Here is an 18809-nt window from a genome sequence, read left to right as displayed (position 1 = left end):
GCGCGGTGGGGGCACTCAATGGCGCCAAAGTGGGCATGGGAGCGTGGGATGGATGGTCACCTCTCTCTGCGCTGTGGAAGCCCAGTTCCCTTCCGAAGGCCCTGGCCCGGTGCTCCGGGACTTAGCGAGACAGCGTCAGTCTCAGAATCTGCCCTCCATCGATTTTTTATTTATTTTATTTTATTTTATTTTTTGAGACGGAGTCTCGCTCTGTCGCCCAGGCTGGAGTGCAGTGGCCGGATCTCAGCTCACTGCAAGCTCCGCCTCCCGGGTTCAAGCCATTCTCCTGCCTCAGCCTCCCGAGTAGCTGTGACTACAGGCGCCCGCTACCTCGCCCGGCTAGTTTTTTGTATTTTTTAGTAGAGACGGGGTTTCACCGTGTAGGCCAGGATGGTCTCGATCTCCTGACCTCGTGATCCGCCCGTCTCGGCCTCCCAAAGTGCTGGGATTACACTGCGCCCGGCCCCTCCATCGATTTTTTAACTAACTAATTGCATGCGATGGAGAAGGCGCTTGGACTCTGGGGCCAGACCCGTGTTCACATCCTGCTTCCACTCCTTATTATTTGTGCTGCATTGAGAGTCACCAAGCTCCCGTGCCTTAATTTCCATCTGGACGATCTTGGAGGCTTGGGGTGAATAGATGAGATCACGGGCAGAAGGCTTAGCAAACCCAGTGGGAAACCAGTCTAGATGACTTCCTTTTTCTCCTGGTTAGTTTGGTGCTGCGATGATAAAAAGTTGCAGGCGTTTTCTTTGACTTTTAGGAATAGAGCTCTTGTATGACTTTTGTTTTTCGTGTTCTTGCTCTGTTGCCCAGACTGGAGGGCAGTGGCATGATCATAGCTCACTGCAGCCTCCAACTCCTGGACTCAAACCTTCTTCCCGCATCAGCCTGCTGAGTAGCTGGGATTACAGGTGCGTGCCACCACGCCTGGCTAATTTTTGTATTTTTAGTAGAGATGGAGTTTCACCATATTGGCCAGGCTGGTCTTGAACTCCTGATCTCAGGTGATCCACACGCCTCGGCCTCCCAAAGTACTGGGATTACAGGCGTGAGCCATCGCGCCCGGCCTCCTGGGCACGTTTTCATATTTTTGTAGTGACAGGGTCTCTCTATGTTGCTCAGACTGGTGTTGAACTCCTGGCCTCCCAAATTCCTGGGATTTCAACTGTAAGCCACCATGCCTGGCCTGTTTTCTCTTACTATTTCTAACGTGTGGCTCCCTTTTTGAAGGCTGAAGCTTCAGCTTTCAAAATGTTTACATATACATAAAATAGATCTATAGCAGAACATACAGTAGGTAGAGACATGATTTGAAATAACAATGAACATAAGAGGTGTGAAAGAAAAGCAGGTTGACTTGGGCTGTTTTTTTTGTCATGTGAAGAGAAATCTGCTTGTTCTTTTAGCACATAGGTACTAAAGAGGAATTTGTTAAAGTCAGAAAGAAGGACCTGGAACGGCTGACAACTGAAGTGATGCAAATACGGGACTTCTTACCCAGAATACTAAATGGGGAGGTGCTGGAGAGCTTCCAGAAATTAAAGATTGTAGAAAAAAGTGAGTCTTCATTTTCAACAGTCATTGGTGGTAACAGTAATTTGTTCTAGCAGATTTACCTTAGGTAAATAATTGTAAACCAATTTTAAGGTACTCTTGCAGTCCTTGCGATGATACTTGGGAGAGTCTGATGACCTAAGAAAGGGAGGTTTCCTCAATGTAGTGACTTGGACATAGGTAAGTTGGTATAAGTTGGTTGCCAGTTTCCTGAGCATCTATTATCAGCTTCTATTTCTCTCTCACTTTCTTCATTGGCAGAAGAATTTTATACTTTTGATAACTGAAAAGCTCTATTCTGAAAATTAAGTACTTACTGTCATAAGTCAAGGTTCTTGCCATCTGGAAACCTTGCATGGAGTTTACTTGTCAGTACAGATAGCTGGAATTGTGTTCATTTATCTTTAGGTAGATGGGTGAGCCAGTTTCTAGAACTGATTGAAATTTAGGCTTTCTGGTGTCCATTCAGACTTTTGAGATTTGAGCTGAGCCATTGTGTTGAATACCAGTTTAGGAGCCTATTTAAGTTCCTGGAGATATTCTGAGATTGTCTCAGCACTTGCCTGATTGAGGCCAAGTCACGATTAAATCAGCCTTTGACGGTTAAGGCCAATTTACTGCATGACATTTGGTTGTTAGCCCTCACTGTGTGCCCTCTAGAAAAGGTGCATCCAGGGGGCCCAGGTAGGTCTAGCACTCATCCAGACAAGAAGATAGGTCACCCCAAGAATATGAGTTTCTGGCATGTGCAAATGTGTCTGGTCAGTGGGCCAGCCATATCCAGTTAGAAGGAACAGTTCTCATGGTTACCGCAGTGCCTCGCCCTGTTTGTATTCTCTCCGAAGTCCTCGGATCCGTTCTTCTCTGCCCTGTGGTGTGCTCTGGGAGGTAGATTCCTGCAGACGGGATTTCCCTGGTTCCCTTGCTGGCTGCCAGTGGGGCTCACCAATGGAAGGTATTGCTGGGTGGAGAGAGAGGTTGGAGTGTTTCTTCCCGCTCCCTCCCTGCTTTGCTACTGTTCTGTGGCAGTAGCTGCATCCCTCCAGAACAAATACTCCTGTCTAGAGGCCTCCTCCATAGTCCTAGCTCTTGCTGGACTCCAGGAATGCTGTTTTCTTCCCCTGCTGCTTTGGCTGTAGGGCTGTTGCTGGTCCCTGGGTACCTCAGTGTCTCTTGATGGTTCCGTTATCTCTGCTCTCCCCTCTGTAAGTGGTCCTTTCAGAAAAGTCTCAACATCTGAGTTGATTTCTCTTTCCCACTGGGACCCTGCCAGATGTATGCCATGTCATTGGTTGCCAAAATGTCAGGTCATTGACGTCTTACTTTCCCTAGTTTTGATTTCATGCTCATCCAGCAACTTTCTGAGATTAGTCATTCCTTGTGCATTTGTCTTCAGGAAAGGAAGATAAATAGGCACACACCAGTAGCGGTGCATGTTATAGTCTCACTGTAAATTAATAAACTGGCATTCTAAAAAGTAATCAGGGTCTCATGAGTTAGTTAACATGAATGTCTTTAGTGATCAGTCCCCCTGCCAAAATCAAACTGAGTGAGGGCCACAAACAAATCTGTGGTCACTTGATCACGGTGGGACTTTGGGAGATCTTATCTCATAGTCCTGGCCTCCCCCAGGCTATAGAGTCACCTTTTCCCCCATAATCTCTCTGGCAATTCCTGCTTATTCCGCTTTGCTGAAATTTATCCTTCTGTTTAGCAGCCTTCAAATAGAGCTTGAGGCTCAGGCCTAGGCCCCCCTTCTTGCCTCACCCCATGGCTTCTCTCTAGGCAGTCTCATGTACACTCATAGCTTCAGTTACCATCCTGATGCCAGTGGCTGCTGGATTTAGTCTCTAGCCCAGAACTCTCCAAGCTCAAGGCCTTGTGCCTGACTCCTACTTGGCATTTCTTCCTGCTTATTTCATGATTATTTCAAATTCTAAATGTTTGCCCTAGCCTAATCAGTCTAAGGTCACCAGGAACAGACCCACAGTCTGACAGAGTGCGGTTTATGACTCTGCAATGAGGAAAACCATACCAGAACACCAAGAAACTGGGGGGGCATCTCAACGAAGAAGAAGATAGAGTTGTTATAGGACTTAGAGAGAGAGTGGTATTAGGTGAAGCATAAATGAAGCAAAATAGAACTGTGTCTAAAGGGACCATTATCAAGTCTGACTGTGAAGTGGACCCAGGTCCTGTTTCCTTGAAAACTACAAAGTTCAAATAGACGTGGAACATTGTTCTAGAAATCCCTTACTTGAAGCTCTGCAGTAGCTGGAAATAGGGTTCTGTGTCACAGTGACTTAGATCCTGCAGGCAAGAGTGGGATCTTCTTTCTTGTATAATTTCAAACAACAAAATTTCTGCGAGTCTGGTATTTTACAGAATCAGGCTTCTCAGTGAATAAGAAGTAGGCAGTCATTCAAAGAAGAGGTCATTATGACACTTTACGGTTGCATTGTCTTTGAGAGATATTTTCTGTTAACTTGGCACCTGACTTTATCTGTGTGTGTTATTCCAGCCTGACAGAAGTCAGGACAGACTTTTGCTTTCTCGGTGCAGGCTAATGTTTACTTCCTGTTGTCATGTCTGCCTCGTGCTATCCATCCTCTGCCCCTGTCTTACACTGGCCTGTCTCAGTCTCCTCAGAGCACCCCACCCAGACTAGAGACCCAGGAGTCTTCCTTGTTACCTGTCTCTCTTCCTCACCACTCCCCATGAAACCTGTCCACTGGTAAGTCTTGTGAGTGTTACTTCATGGATGCATCCTGAATCGTCAGCCTGCGTCTGTCTCCACTGCTGTGTTCTGTCTTCTACTGGCAGTCTCTTCGCTGCCACTCTCCAGTCACTCGGATACACTGTAGCCTGAGTAGTTTGTGACAGTTCAATCTGATGATGCTATTCACCTGCGTAAGTCTTCAGAAGCTTCTCTTTGTTTTTCGGATAAAGAACAAAAACCTAAAAAACCCACCCAAACTCACTATCATCCAAAAACCTAAACAAAACCATGCTACAGCTTAAAAACCTTTATATTACTGGGCACAGCCTTGGCCCAGAGTCACTGCCTAATCTGACTACCTTGATGTGATCCATCTTCCTTTGAAATGTTGTCATGGTACCCTATGCTTCTCCTTCAGACACATGGTTTTATTTCCGTTTTACTTTATAAGTTGTTGGGAGTGCAGGGCCCCTGATTTTGTCTATCATTATCTCCCTGGCTGATTATAGGGAGCACCCTACTGCATCTGCATGCCCTTCTTTCTTTCTCTCTTTTCCTTCCTTCCTTCTCCCTTCTCCCTTCCCTTCCCTCTCCCTCCCCTCTCCCTCCCTTCCCTCTCCCTCCCCTCTCCCTCCCTTCCCTCTCCCTCCTTTCCCTCTCCCTCCCTTCCCTCTCCCTTCCCCCTCCCTCTCCCTTCCCCCTCCCTCTCCCTTCCCTCTCCCTCTCCCGAGTAGCTGGGACTACAGGTGTGCACCATCATGCCTGGCTCATTTTTGTATTTAACATTTTTTTCAAAAAAAAAAAAAAGCAAACTCCCAAAAAACAAAAACAAACAAAAGGCCAGGTGCGGTCAGCACACCTGTAATCTCAGCTACTCTACTCAGGAGGCTGAGGCAAGAGAGTCGCTTGAGCCCGGGAGGCAGAAGTGACAGTGAGTCGAGATCGTGCCACTGTACTCTAGCCTGGGCAACAGAGGGAAGCTCCATCTCTAAAAAAAAAATTTTTTTAAATTAAATAAATAAATGATGAGCAAATGAGGCAAACAAAATGTTAATGGTAGGTAAGTCTGGGTAAAGAGATATATGGGCATTTTTTTTTCTGTATTAGTTTTTGTGAATTTGAAATTACTTCCAAATAAAAAGTTTAAATAACATTGTAAAATAGGGTATTAATTAAATGTTTATGAGACTGTAATTGTTCCCCGGGTACTGTTAGATTCTTAGCAGTAGGATTTGAAAACCACTGCACTATGTTATTTCTAAAGTGTTTGTAGGATATTTTGAGATTAATTTACAGAGTTTGATATGAGGTACCCCCATTTCAGTTCTGGGAAGAATTCTTTGTAGTCTGTAGAGATAAGAACTTGAGAAATGTCCATGAAGAGTGGAACCAAAGAGTGAGCACCAAAAAAGGATTATTACTTTGACTCAGAGTTTATTGTGGCCCAAATGAAAGAACATCAAGAGTTTGTCACATCCATATCTTGGCAGGGAACAAAAGGAGTAAACAGTAAAGTGAAGAGATTAAAGTGTGATCAGGTTTCAGGGAACCAGTGCCTGGAGAAAGAAGCATCCAGGAACTGACGAGTGGAGCGCCATCGCCTCCCCTAGGTTGAAGGAGCAGGAGAAGGGAGAGAGGTACCAGACTTGGTGAGAGGCGTTGCTCTGGACAAGATGCTTGACAGCACCTGTGGCCTCACCCAGAAGGATGAAGCCCAGCAGGGAGGATGGAGTGGGGAGATAGGTCCCACCCTTAGTCATCTCTTCCTGTCCTCCAGTTTCCTGCAGGGCTGCTACTGCATCCAACAGGAAGCCATAGGACGAGGGAGCCCTGTTGCTATGGGACTTCACATCCGCCTCTTGGGGCACAGATCAGGGTGGAGATTGTCTAGAACACAGGAAAGTAGAGAAAAAAACACTTGGGGAGCTTATGGACAGAGGAGGTGGAAAGGTGGTCAAGATGGAGGGGGAAGAGGCGTGTAGTGCTTGAATATCACCCCTGACCACCCTACTATTCATGTCATGTATGTGTGTAAGTGAATGGAAAGCAAAGTTCCCTGACTCTGGTTTGGGAAATCAACAGAATTAATTTGAGTTCAAGATTGATCTTAGTTTTTTTTTTTTTTTTTTTTTTTTTTTTTTTTTTTTTTTAATGAGATGAAGTCTTGCTCTGTCGCCCAGGCTGAAGTGCAATGGCATGATCTTGGCTCACTGCAACATCCGCCTCCCAGGTTCAAGCAGTCCTCACAACTCAGCCTCCCGAGTAGCTGGGACTATAGGCATGTACCACCATGCTGGGCTAATTTTTGTATTTCTAGTAGAGATGGGGTTTCACCATGTTGTCTAGGCTGCTCTTGAACTCCCAACCTCACATACCAGGTGATAAAGAAATAGTAAGATAAATTGATGCCGTTTGTGCAGTTTTCTTTGATTAGTGTTTTAGAAACCCTTCTTTTCATTTCTAGCTTTCTGTACCCTCCCTGTGAATAAGTTGAGTATTAAGAGATACAGCCATTCTCATGTTATTAGACCTGTATTAAGAAATGATTATCGGCTGCTTGCAGCAGCTCACGCCTGTAATCTCAGCACTTTGGGAGGCCAAGATGGGCAGATCACTTGAGGTCAGGAGTTCAAGACTAGCCTGGCCAACATGGTGAAACCCCATCTCTACTAAAAATACAAAAATTAGCCTGGCGTGGTGGCGGGTGCCTGTAGCCCTAGCTACTCAGGAGGCTGAGTTGGGAGGATCGCTTGAACCTGGGAGATGTTGGTTGCAGTGAGCTGAGATCATGCCATCTCCCCACTGCACTCTAGCCTGGGCAACAGAGCAACTCCGTCTCAAAAATAAAAATAAAAAAAAAAAATAAATAAAGGTTGTTTCAGAAGATACATAGATGTTTTAATGGTCTATGATTTAGGTTGTTTGTAATATTCACTGTTCATATTATTTCTGTCTCTTGGGTTTAAAAAAATTACAAAAGTAATATATTCTTATTGTGTAAGAATGAGACATACAGATAACCAAAGTAGCTGTGTGTTTTTATTGGTACAAAGATTAGCAGAAGGAATGTATAAAGAAGTAAAATAAATTTATGTGACAAATATTTTTGTATTGCCTACTATGTTCCATATAGACATTTGGAGGGTAGGCATAGAAGAAAACGTATGCAAATCCCTGCCTTCAGGGTGCTTTTAGGTAGCAGGCACACAGCGGGCCAAGTTGAAAATGCAAGGTCAGAGTTGTGTTCCAAGGCAGCAGCAATGTTCCCGTCTGGCCACAAGGCGGCGGCCTCGCACAGCAGAAGGGCACTTGCCACCTCCCCAGGAGCCTAGCGTGGATGGGTGTGGCCTCCCTGAGTCGGATGTTTTAACCCTGTCCTTTTGGTGTGTTAACTTACACTAGGGTTGCGTACAGCTGTCTAGAACAAGTGATTATGAAATTACCATAATGCAAGAGAGCCCTTTTGGGTTGTCACAGTTAATTCCCACAGGTTTTTATACATAATAAGGCTTGTAGAGATTTCCTATCTCCTTTATCATGTTTGAGTAATATATAGTTTAATAGCAGAAGCCAAATTTAACAGTTAAATGCAAAGAAAAATTTTAAATCACAGAAATTTCGTCTTAGTTTTTCAGTTTGTTCTTTTTTGTCTATGACTGTAGGTGGTATTTCATATATGATGATTGTAGTGTGTATGTGTATAAATAATGTATTTCCATTTGACATTGTTACAAATAATACAAGTATGTAGTTTTTAAAGCATAGTGCTTGCTAGTTGAATTTTTTGGCCAGGATTAGGATAAAATCAAGAATTCCAGTAAAAGTCATTGTGGCATAATATTTCTTAAAAGAGCAGAAGATGAAACTGTGATTTGAGGGAGAGGATATAGTCCAATGGCACTTTGCTCTATTTCTGAGAAACACTTTTTTTTTTTTTTTGAGAGATGGGGTTCTTACCCTGGCTGGTCTCGAACTCCTGGCCTCAAGCGATCCTCCCACCTCGGCTTTCCGAAGCCCTGGAATTACACAGGCGTAAGCCACCGAGCCTGGCCCCTGAGAAACACATTTTATAAGAAGCTTTGCCAGCCAATTGTATACTGTTTAGCTGGTCTGAATATTTACTTTTAGGTTCTAATCTTTCTTCTGGGACAGGGTCTCTAGAAAATTTAGAGACTAGCTTTATTTCTTCCTTCCTTTATTAAAGTTTCCTTTAGGGCTTTGGGGATACACATGTGTTCTAAGCAGTCCCCATAAGTTTCTTATTCGGGCTTCCTCTTGTCCTCTCGGATCCCTAGATTCGAAAGCCCTACCCCTTCTCGTTTGTTTGCACATAATAATTGAGGAAGTGTTTGTGAGCTTTTTCTCCTCTAGGGTGGAGTAATGTTCCGTTTTCCAGGCGCCTGGCTCTTTGAGGCTTTCTCACTCATCCCAAGTGAGAGTATAAGAATGAGACAGATGGCCGGGCGCGGTGGCTCAAGCCTGTAATCCTAGCACTTTGGGAGGCCGAGACGGGCGGATCACGAGGTCAGGAGATCGAGACCATCCTGGCTAACACAATGAAACCCCGTCTCCACTAAAAATACAAAAAAATTAGCCGGGCGTGGTGGCGGCGCCTGTAGTCCCAGCTACTGGGGAGGCTGAGGCAGGAGAATGGCGGGAACCCGGGAGGCGGAGCTTGCAGTGAGCCGAGATCGCGCCACTGCACTCCAGCCTGGGCAACAGGGCGAGACTCCGCCTCCAAAAAAAAAAAAAAAAAAAAAGAATGAGACAGATAAGCAGAGTTGCCTTGTGTTTTTCTCGGTTCAAGGATTAGGAGAGGGAATGTGTAAAGAAGTGAAATTCCTTCGTGTGACAAATAATAGGTAGCTGCCTTCCATTACTCTTCATTTTTTTTGCTCTTTCACATTCCTGTGGATGGATTCCCTTGTTTGCTGTTGCTGGTCATGTGTTGCATGTTCATTTTATTTAATTGGTGATGAGAGACCAGGTTATTGCCCAGAAGTAGTTCTTAAAATGTGGGTCCCAGACAGGCAGCATGAGTCTTACCTGGGAACTTGTTAGAAATGTAAATTCTCAGGCTCACCTCAGGGGTTCCAAATTGGAAACTGTGGGTGGGACCCAGCCGACACTGTATTATCAGGTCCTCCAGGGATTCTGATGTACACTAAAGTTTGAGAATCACTGTCCTAAAGCATTGCTACTTTAATCAGAGAAGTTAGACCATTAGCTCTTAGCACCCTCAAATCTTGGTATATGTTGGCATAAAAACTGATGATTTCCTAGCTCTTGAGATCAAACACTTAAAACTTTGTATTATGTATTTGATTTTTTTGAATGTCAGTATTTCTGCAACATAATATTTTTTTTTTTTTTTTTTTTGAGACGGAGTCTCGCTCTGTCGCCCAGACTGGAGTGCAGTGGCGCGATCTTGGCTCACGCAAGCTCCGCCTCCCGGGTTCACGCCATTCTCCTGCCTCAGCCTCCGGAGTAGCTGGGACTACAGGCGCCCGCCACCACGCCCGGCTAATTTCTTTTTGTATTTTTAGTAGAGATGGGGTTTCACCGTGTTAGCCAGGATGGTCTCGATCTCCTGACCTCGTGATCCGCCCGCCTCAGCCTCCCAAAGTGCTGGGATTACAGGCTTGAGCCACCGCGCCCGGCCTGCAACATAATATTTTAAATTTAAAGTTGATAATGCTTTTGCTTGGTTTATTGACATGGATTTTTTTGGGATTTTTGTTGGTTGTTGTTGACTCATCAACTAAATGAATGTGGTGGAGAGGAAGTACTATGTAGTTCCCACTCTTTTACTGTAGCATTTTCTCTTTTTTATCACTGTTATTTCCCTCCTCCAGTGCCGACTACTGCAGTTGTTCCCATTGAGTCAGTCTGCCAGTGGGTGACACTAGCTTTGTGAATCAGCCTGTGCTGGCGCCGTGCACTCCCTGAGCTGCCTTCTGCTTTTCATGGAGTAGCGACAAGTCTGTGCCATGAGACAGTCGGGCTTCTCAGCTCTGCCTTCAATCCTTTAAATAACACATTTTCTTGAAGCCTTGAGTACTGTCTGGCAGTAAAGCGAAGCCTTAAAAACACAGAACAGAAAACCAAAGTCCTTTGTGCTATGGGCTAAAAACTGAGATGAATTTAGAGAACAAGACTTTTAGAATATTGATTATTCAAGAACAGGTTAGAAGTCAAGAAATGCAGATGTTCTTACCTAAGTAATTAGTGCATGTTTTAATAAGTCAAGACTGGGCAAAATAGGTGCTTAGGGAGAGATTAGTGACTTGAAATATCTTAAGAAGTTTTATGTCTCTTTCTCCTAGACCTGGAAAGGAAAGAGCAAGAACTAGAGCAGCTGAAAATGGATTGTGAGCACTTTAAAGCCCGCCTGGAAACCGTGCAGGCTGACAGCATAAGAGACAAGAAGGTACCATGCTTAGGGACAGGCTCTCACCATGCCAGAAAGTGGGATTGGTTTACAGCCTTTCACTTATGATAAGCAGTGGGTCTGAATTTTTTACTTTTAATCCTCAATAAATTGTATTTGTAAATGTGTGTATTCTGAGTGTGTTGGAATGTAGTTGAACAGATGGATTTTGTAAACATTTAACACATAGGTTATTCACTTGGTATGTTTTAACTTTTATGTTTAAAAATCTGCCCTACAACATAAAGGTTCATAATTATCTGAGTTCATTTTGTGTTGCTGTAACAAAATATCTGAGACTGAGTAACTTATACAGAAAAGAGGTTTATTTATGTCGAGATTTTGGTGGCTGGAAGGTTCAAGATTGGGCATCTTTTTCTGGTGAGGGCCTCAGGCTGCTTCAAATGATGACAGAAGGGGAGCGGGCTGTGTGACGAGATCACATGATGAGAGAAAGCAAGAGAGAGAAACTGAGGAAGCCAGACTCTTTACCAGCCTGCTCTCAGGGAAACTAATCCATTCCTGTGAGAGCAAGAACTCACTCACCCTCCAGAGAGCACATTAATCGATTCATGAGGAATCCACTCCCATGACCCATACACCTCCCACTAGGCCCCACCTCTCAAGAGTGCCACATTGGGGATCAAATTTCAACATGGTTTAGATGGGGACAAACCACATCCAAACCATAGCAATAAGAATCTTGAGGGAAAAAAATGTACATAATATCTTATAGTTGGAGATAGGTGTATTAAATCAGAAGTACATGTAATTAATTTGGGGATTATTATATTTTAGCCAGTTATATTTTATATAAATATTAGATAAACTAATATTTCTTAAAAATTGCTTAACTTTTTGTGTGGCATAACTTCCTTTTCCATACAACTAGAAATATTCCGACACTATAAAATTTGGGGCCTGGATATATTTTTGTTTTGAATAATAATGGTACTAACAGGCCAAGTGCAGTGGCTCAAGCCTGTAATCCCAGCACTTTGTCAGGCCGGGGTGGGCAGTTCGCTTGCGGTCAGGAGTTCGAGACCAGCCTGGCCAACATGATCAAACCCGGTCTCTACTAAAAATACAAAAATTAGCCGGGCATAGTAGCAGGTGCCTGTAATCCCAGCTACTTGGGAGGCTGAGGCAGGAGAATTGCCTGAACCCGGGAGGTGGAGGTTGCAGTGAGCCGAAATCGTGCCACTGCACTCCAGCCTGGATGACAAAGCGAGACTCCATCTCAAAAAAAAAAAAAAAAAAAAGAAGCCATTCGAGTAAATGCATACTAAGAAGGAGGAAACAGCCACGGTAAAGTAGCTTGAAATCACTAGGGTTTTGTTGCCCTGGAACTTTGACCTTAAAATGTGGGAATATTTCACCCAGCTATTCCCTATGTATAGTTAAAAATCTTGTTCAGTAGTCCAATTTAATACAGAGGGAAGCTCCTGCAAGGTGAATACAGAGAAGCCCCTGCAAGGTGCCTACAGAGGGAAGCACCTGCAAGGTGAATACAGAGGGAAGTCCCTGCAAGGTGAATACAGAGAAGCCCCTGCAAGGTAAATACAGAGGGAAGCCCCTGCAAGGTGCATACAGAGGGAAGCCCCTGCAAGGTGAATACAGAGAAGTCCCTGCAAGGTGAATACAGAGAAGCCCCTGCAAGGTGAATACGGAGAAGCCCCTGCAAGGTGCATACAGAGGGAAGCCCCTGCAAGGTGCATACAGAGGGAAGCCCCTGCAAGGTGAATACAGAGAAGCCCCTGCAAGGTGCCTACAGAGGGAAGCCCCTGCAAGGTGAATACAGAGAAGCCCCTGCAAGGTGAATACAGAGAAGCCCCTGCAAGGTGAATACAGAGAAGCCCTTGCAAGGTGAATACAGAGGGAAGCCCCTGCAAGGTGCATACAGAGGGAAGCCCCTGCAAGGTGAATACAGAGAAGCCCCTGCAAGGTGAATACAGAGAAGCCCCTGCAAGGTGAATACAGAGAAGCCCCTGCAAGGTGAATACGGAGAAGCCCCTGCAAGGTAAATACAGAGGGAAGCCCCTGCAAGGTGCATACAGAGGGAAGCCCCTGCAAGGTGAATACAGAGAAGCCCCTGCAAGGTGCCTACAGAGGGAAGCCCCTGCAAGGTGAACACAGAGGGAAGCCCCTGCAAGGTGAATACAGAGAAGCCCTTGCAAGGTGAATACAGAGGTAGGCCCCTGCAAGGTGAATACAGAGGGAAGCCCCCTGCAAGGTGGATACAAGAGGGAAGCTCCTGCAAGGTGAACACAGAGGGAAGCCCCTGCAAGGTGAACACAGAGGAAAGCCCCTGCAAGGTGAATACAGAGAAGCCCCTGCAAGGTGAACACAGAGGGAAGCTCCTGCAAGGTGAACACAGAGGGAAGCCCCTGCAAGGTGAATATAGAGAAGCTCCTGCAAGGTGAACACAGAGGGAAGCCCCTGCAAGGTGAACATAGAGGGAAGGCCCTGCAAGGTGAACACAGAGGGAAGCTCCTGCAAGGTGAACACAGAGGGAAGCCCCTGCAAGGTGAATACAGAGAAGCTCCTGCAAGGTGGACACAGAGGGAAGCCCCTGCAAGGTGAACACAGAGGGAAGCCCCTGCAAGGTGAACACAGAGGGAGGCTCCTGCAAGGTGAACACAGAGGGAAGCCCCTGCAAGGTGAACACAGAGAGAAGCCCCTGCAAGGTGAATACAGAGGGAAGCCCTTGCAAGGTGGACACAGAGGGAAGCCCCTGCAAGGTGAACACAGAGGGAAGCTCCTGCAAGGTGAATACAGAGGGAGGCTCCTGCAAGGTTGCTGTAACAAGGCCATTTCTCTTCTAGCAGCTGCCTTATCTGTAGCCTTTGCTGTAGTCTCTGTCCAGGCCTGTACAGATCATAAGGAAGGACTCTAGAAACTTATTTTATTATTTTTATTTTTTTTGAGTCAGGATCTTGCTCTATTGCCAGGCTGGAGTGTAGTGGTGCAATAATAGTTGCGGTAGCCTCGACCTCGTGGGCTTAAGCGATCATCCTCCTTGACCTCCAGAGTGGCTGGGACTACAGAGATGTGCCATGACACCCAGCTAAATAAATTTAATTAATTAATAAATTTTTATTTTTTACAAGAACAATTCTATTGAAGTATAATTTTTAAAACAATTTTAAAAATTTTTTATAGAGATGGGGTCTCACTATGTTGCCCAGGTTGGTCTTGAACTCCTGGGCTCAAGTGATCCTCCTGCTTTGGGCCTCCCAAAGTGCTGGGATTACAGGCATGGGCCACTGCACCTGGCTCTGGAAACTTATCATAGAATTGAGGACCCAGGAAAGAATCCAGGGACTAGATCCTAAGTTAAATTATTGCTAGAAAGTACTTTTTTTTTTTTTTGAGACAGAGTCTTGCTCTGTCGTCCAGGCTGGAGAGCAGTGGCGCAATCTCAGCTCACCACAACCTCCACTACCTGGATAGCTGGGATTACAGGCGCATGCCACCACTCCTGGCTGATTTTTGTATCTTTTTAGTAGAGATGAGGTTTCGCCATGTTGGCCAGGCTGGTCTTGAACTCCTGACCTCAGGTGATCTGTCCACCCTGGCCTCCCAAAGTGCTGGGATTACAGGCGTGAGCCACTGTGCCTGGCTGCTAGTAAGTACTTCTGTATGAGTGAAAAATCACTAGGAAAAGGCATAAATTATTGAGTTCAATATGTGAGAAAAGGTCAGAAACAAAGTATGGAACCAAAATCATAAAGTGTGATGTATGAGCAAGCAGCTTCCGAACCCCTAGAGAAAGGCTACTCAAACAAGGAAGACTTTGTTCCTGGCCATGGTGGAGATGTTTCCTCCACAGAGATTTTGTAGGGTCAGTGGAGGAGGTGCACTGGGTCTTGATACCTGCTTATGATGTGAGGAGGCTAGGCCAGGAAAGAGTCCTGGCAGTAGCAATGTTTGGACTCTCGAGGGAAAAGATCCCAGCTTCCTGGTGAAGGCAAAACAGTTGCAGAATATTGGCCAGGCGTGGTGGCTCATGCCTGTAATCCCAGCACTTTGGGAGGCCGAGGTAGGCGAATCACAAGGTCAGGAGATCGAGACCATCTTGGCTAACACAGTGAAACCCCGTCTCTACAAAACAAAAACAAAAACAAAAACATATATATATATATATACACACACACACACATACACACACAAAATTAGCTGGGCGTGGTGGTGGGCACCTGTAGTCCCAGCTACTTGGGAGGCTGAGGCAGGAGAATGGCGTGAACCCGGAAGGCAGAGCTTACAGTGAGCCAAGAAACTTTTAAAAGAAAAATTGTGGTTAAGCTAAAATAAGAAATGAACTACAGAAAGATATTGAAGAAATCTTGGGAGTTTTGTGCTTGATAAACTTGTTATGTATGAGTATTCCATTAAACAGGAAAATATATCAGGGTTTGATTATTGTTTCTTTAAAACAGGATTATTGAGGTATATTTTGTACCAGAACATTTTTTCCATTGTAATTGTATATATTGTAATTGTATAGTTTGATAGTTTTTAGTAAATTTATATGACTTTTTTTTTTTTGGTTAAAATTTTTGGTCCAATCCCACTGGAAACAAAATAAATTTTTGTATATACTTACAGATTCACTAGAAGTTGCAAAAAGTCCAGGGAAGTTACCTATACCCTTCACCCAGTTTCCCCTAGTGGTGACATCTTGCATAACTGTAGTAGAAGATAAAAACTAGGAAATTGGAATTGGTACAATTAACAGAGCTTTCAAGTTTCACTAGTTTTCACCTGCACTTCTTTGTATTTCATCATTCCTGTATGTACTCATTTGTGTGTGTACATATGTACATAATTCTGTGCAATTTTATGACATTTGTAGATTCATGTAGCTACGACCACAGTCACAGAACTGTTCCATCACCATAAGGCTCCTTGGTGCTACCCCTTTATGGCCACATCCACCCCATTCCCTCTGCGTAGCCCCTGGCAATCACTAATACATTTTCCATCTCTCTAATTTTCTTATCTCAAGAATGTCATAACGTGGAATAACCTTTTGAGACTGACTTTTCCTTGAGACAGGGTCTCACTGTGTCACTCAGGCAGTGACATGCAGTGGCAAGATCATGGCTCGCTGCATCCTCAACCTCTTGGGCCCAAGCAATCCTCCCGTGTCAGCCTCCCAAGTAGCTAGGTCCACAGGCACATGCCACCATGCCCAGCTAATTTTTAATTTTTTTGTGGAGACAGGTTCGCTATGTTGCTCAGGCTTGTCTTGAACCCCTGGGCTCAATTGATCCTTTGGCCTTGTCCTCCCAAAGTGCTGAGATTACAGGCATGAGCCAAGGGTGTCTGGCAGAGACTGACTTTCACTCAGATACATCCAAGTTGCATGTATTGTTAGTTTCTTTCTTTTTATTGCCTCATATTCCATGGTATGTATATGTTGCGATTTGTTTGCAATATGTTGCAATTCCTCCACTGAAAGAAGTTTGAATAGTTTCTACGTTTTTTTTTTTCTACTACTGATAAAGACACTAGTAACATCCATGTATAGGTTTTTGCGTGAATGTGTGTCTTTATTTTTGTGTGATAAATGCCTGAGAGTACAGTTACTGGGTTGTATGGTAAGTGCGCATTTAGTTTTGAAAGAAATTGCCAAATTGTTCTCCCGAGTGGCTGTACCATTTTATATTCTCACCAAAAATATATAAGTGATTCACTTTCTTCATGTCCTAACCAGCATTTGGTGTTATCTCTATTTTGAATCTTAGTCATTTTGATAGGTGTGTTTTGGTTTTAATTTGCATTTCCCTAATAGCTAATTATGTTGAACATCATTTCATGCATTTATTTTCTGTCTGTGTATTCTTTTTTATGAAATGTTTTTTTCATGTCTTTTATCCGTGTTCTAATTGGATTTTTTCCCTTTTCGCTTTTGCGTTTGAGCTCTTGATATATTCTAGACACAAGTCCTTTGCTGAATACATGTTTTGCAAGTCTTTTCTCCCAGTCTGTAGCTGCTCTTTTCATCTTCACAGCTTCTTTCAAAAAGCAAATGTTTTAAATTTTGATGAAGTCCAATTTACTGATTTCTCCTTTTTATAGACTATTTTCTTGTTGTTATATCTAAGAATTTTTCACATAGCTCTAGGTCCCCACAATTTTCTCCTGTTCTTTTTTCTTAATAGTTTTATAGTTTTACATTTTGCATTTAAGTCTATGATTTATTTTGAGTTAATTTTTGTAGAAAGTATGAGGCTTAAGTTCAGGTTAATATTTTCTTCTTTGGCTTATCATTGTCCAGTTGCTTCAGCACTATTGCTCAAAAAGACTCTCCTTCGTTGAATTGCTTTGGCACCTTTGTCAAAATTCAGTCATACCGACCTGGGTCTGTTGTGGGTTCTCTACTCAGGTACTTTGATCTGTTCCTCCACCAATGATACATTGTTTTGATTACTGTAGCGACATAGTAAGCCTTGACACTGGATAAAATGATTCTTCCCATTTCATTCCTCTGTTTCAGAGTTGCCTTAACTATTCTAGCTCCTTTGCTTTTCCACATACATTTTAGAGTCATCTTGTTTGTGTCTACAAAAGCCTTGCTGGAATTTTAATAGAAATTGTGGTGTATTTGTAGATCAGTTTGTAGAGAATTGATATCTTTACTATATTGAATCTTCCAATTCATAAACATAGCATGTCTCTCCTTTTCTTTAAGTTGTCTTTAATTTCTTTCATCAGCAGTTTATAATTATTTTCAGCATCTAGATTTGTGTTAGATTTTTACCTAGTTATTTTCAGCATAAACATTTGTATTAGATTTTTACCTAAGTATTTAATTTTATTTGGAGTAACTGTAAATGGTATTGTGTTTTTAATTTTGGTTTCCATTTTTTAGTTAGTACATAGAAATGTGATTGCTTTTTGTTTGTTTATCTTGTCCCCCAGGCTGCAGTGCAGTGGTGTGTGATCTCGGCTCACTACAACCTCCACCTCTCAGGTTCAGGCAATTCTCCTGCCTCAGCCTCTTGAGTAGCTGGAATTACAGGTGCACGCCTCCATGCCCGGGTAATTTTTGCATTTTTAGTACAGACACGATTTCACCATGTTGGCCAGGCTGGTCTTGAACTCCTGACCTCCAGTGATCCGCCCGCCTTGGCCTCTCAGAGTGCTGGGATTACAGGCGTGAGCCACCGCGCCCAGCCCCTGTGGTCTTTTTGAACTCATTTATGACTTCTAGGAGTTCTTTTATAGATTTCTTGAGATTTTCTACGTGGACAGTCATGTCATCTACAAATAGGGGCTGTTCTAGTTCTTCATTCTGCTTTGTATACCTTTTATTTCTTCCTCTTGCCTTCTTGCATGGCCAGAACTTCCAGCACTATAGCACTGTGCTGAATAACAGTGGTGAGAGTAGATGTCTTTGCCTTATTCCTGATCTCAGGGGAAAGTATTCAGTCTTTTAGCATTAATTATGATTTTAGCTGTAGGTTTTTGCAGATGCATTTATAAAATTGAGAAAGTCGGCCGGGCACGGTGGCTCAAGCCTGTAATCCCAGCACTTTGGGAGGCCGAGACGGGCGGATCACGAGGTCAGGAGATCGAGACCATCCTGGCTAACATGGTGAAACCCCGTCTCTACAAAAAAATACAAAAAACTAGCCGGGCAAGGTGGCAGGCGTCTGTAGTCCCAGCTACTCGGGAGACTGAGGCAGGAGAATGGCGTAAACCTGGGAGGCGGAGCTTGCAGTGAGCTGAGATCCAGCCACTGCACTCCAGCCTGGGCGACAGAGCGAGATTCCGTCTCAAAAAAAAAAAAAAAAAAAAAATTGAGAAAGTTCCCCTCTATTCCTAGTTTGCTGAGTTCCTTTTTTCTTTTTTTTTTCTTTTTCCCCAGAGACAGGGCCTCACTCTGCAGCCCAGGCTGGAGTGCAGTAGTGTGATCATAGCTCACTGCAGCCTTGAACTCCTGAGCTCATAACATCCAGTTGCCTGAACCTCCTGAGTCTATAGGCATATGCCACCATGGCCAGCTAATTTTTTTTTTTTTTTTTTTTTTTGAGTTTTTGTAGAGATAGGGTCTTACTGTGTTGCCAAGGCTGGTCTCTACCTCCTCTCTCT

General features: G+C 43.9%; 1 protein-coding gene across 6 annotated transcripts in view; it reads left to right on the top strand.

The window, feature by feature from the left end:
- The window catches only part of HSF2B (heat shock transcription factor 2 binding protein), a 198744-nt gene that overhangs the window by 1698 nt on the left and 178237 nt on the right, over positions 1 to 18809 (top strand). For all 6 annotated transcript variants that reach the window (XR_011622865.1, XM_071095780.1, XM_071095776.1 and 3 more), the window contains exons 3-4: positions 1413 to 1563; positions 10606 to 10709. Coding sequence is in view for 5 of the 6 variants with exons in the window: in XM_071095780.1 (XP_070951881.1) it covers positions 1413 to 1563; positions 10606 to 10709 (255 nt within the window). In the remaining variant the exon portion in view is untranslated. The remainder of the gene's footprint in view (positions 1 to 1412; positions 1564 to 10605; positions 10710 to 18809) is intronic.

This window comes from Macaca nemestrina, chromosome 4, assembly GCF_043159975.1.
Source record: "Macaca nemestrina isolate mMacNem1 chromosome 4, mMacNem.hap1, whole genome shotgun sequence".
NCBI lineage: Eukaryota > Metazoa > Chordata > Mammalia > Primates > Cercopithecidae > Macaca > Macaca nemestrina.
This window is presented reverse-complemented; position numbering and strand designations above follow the sequence as displayed.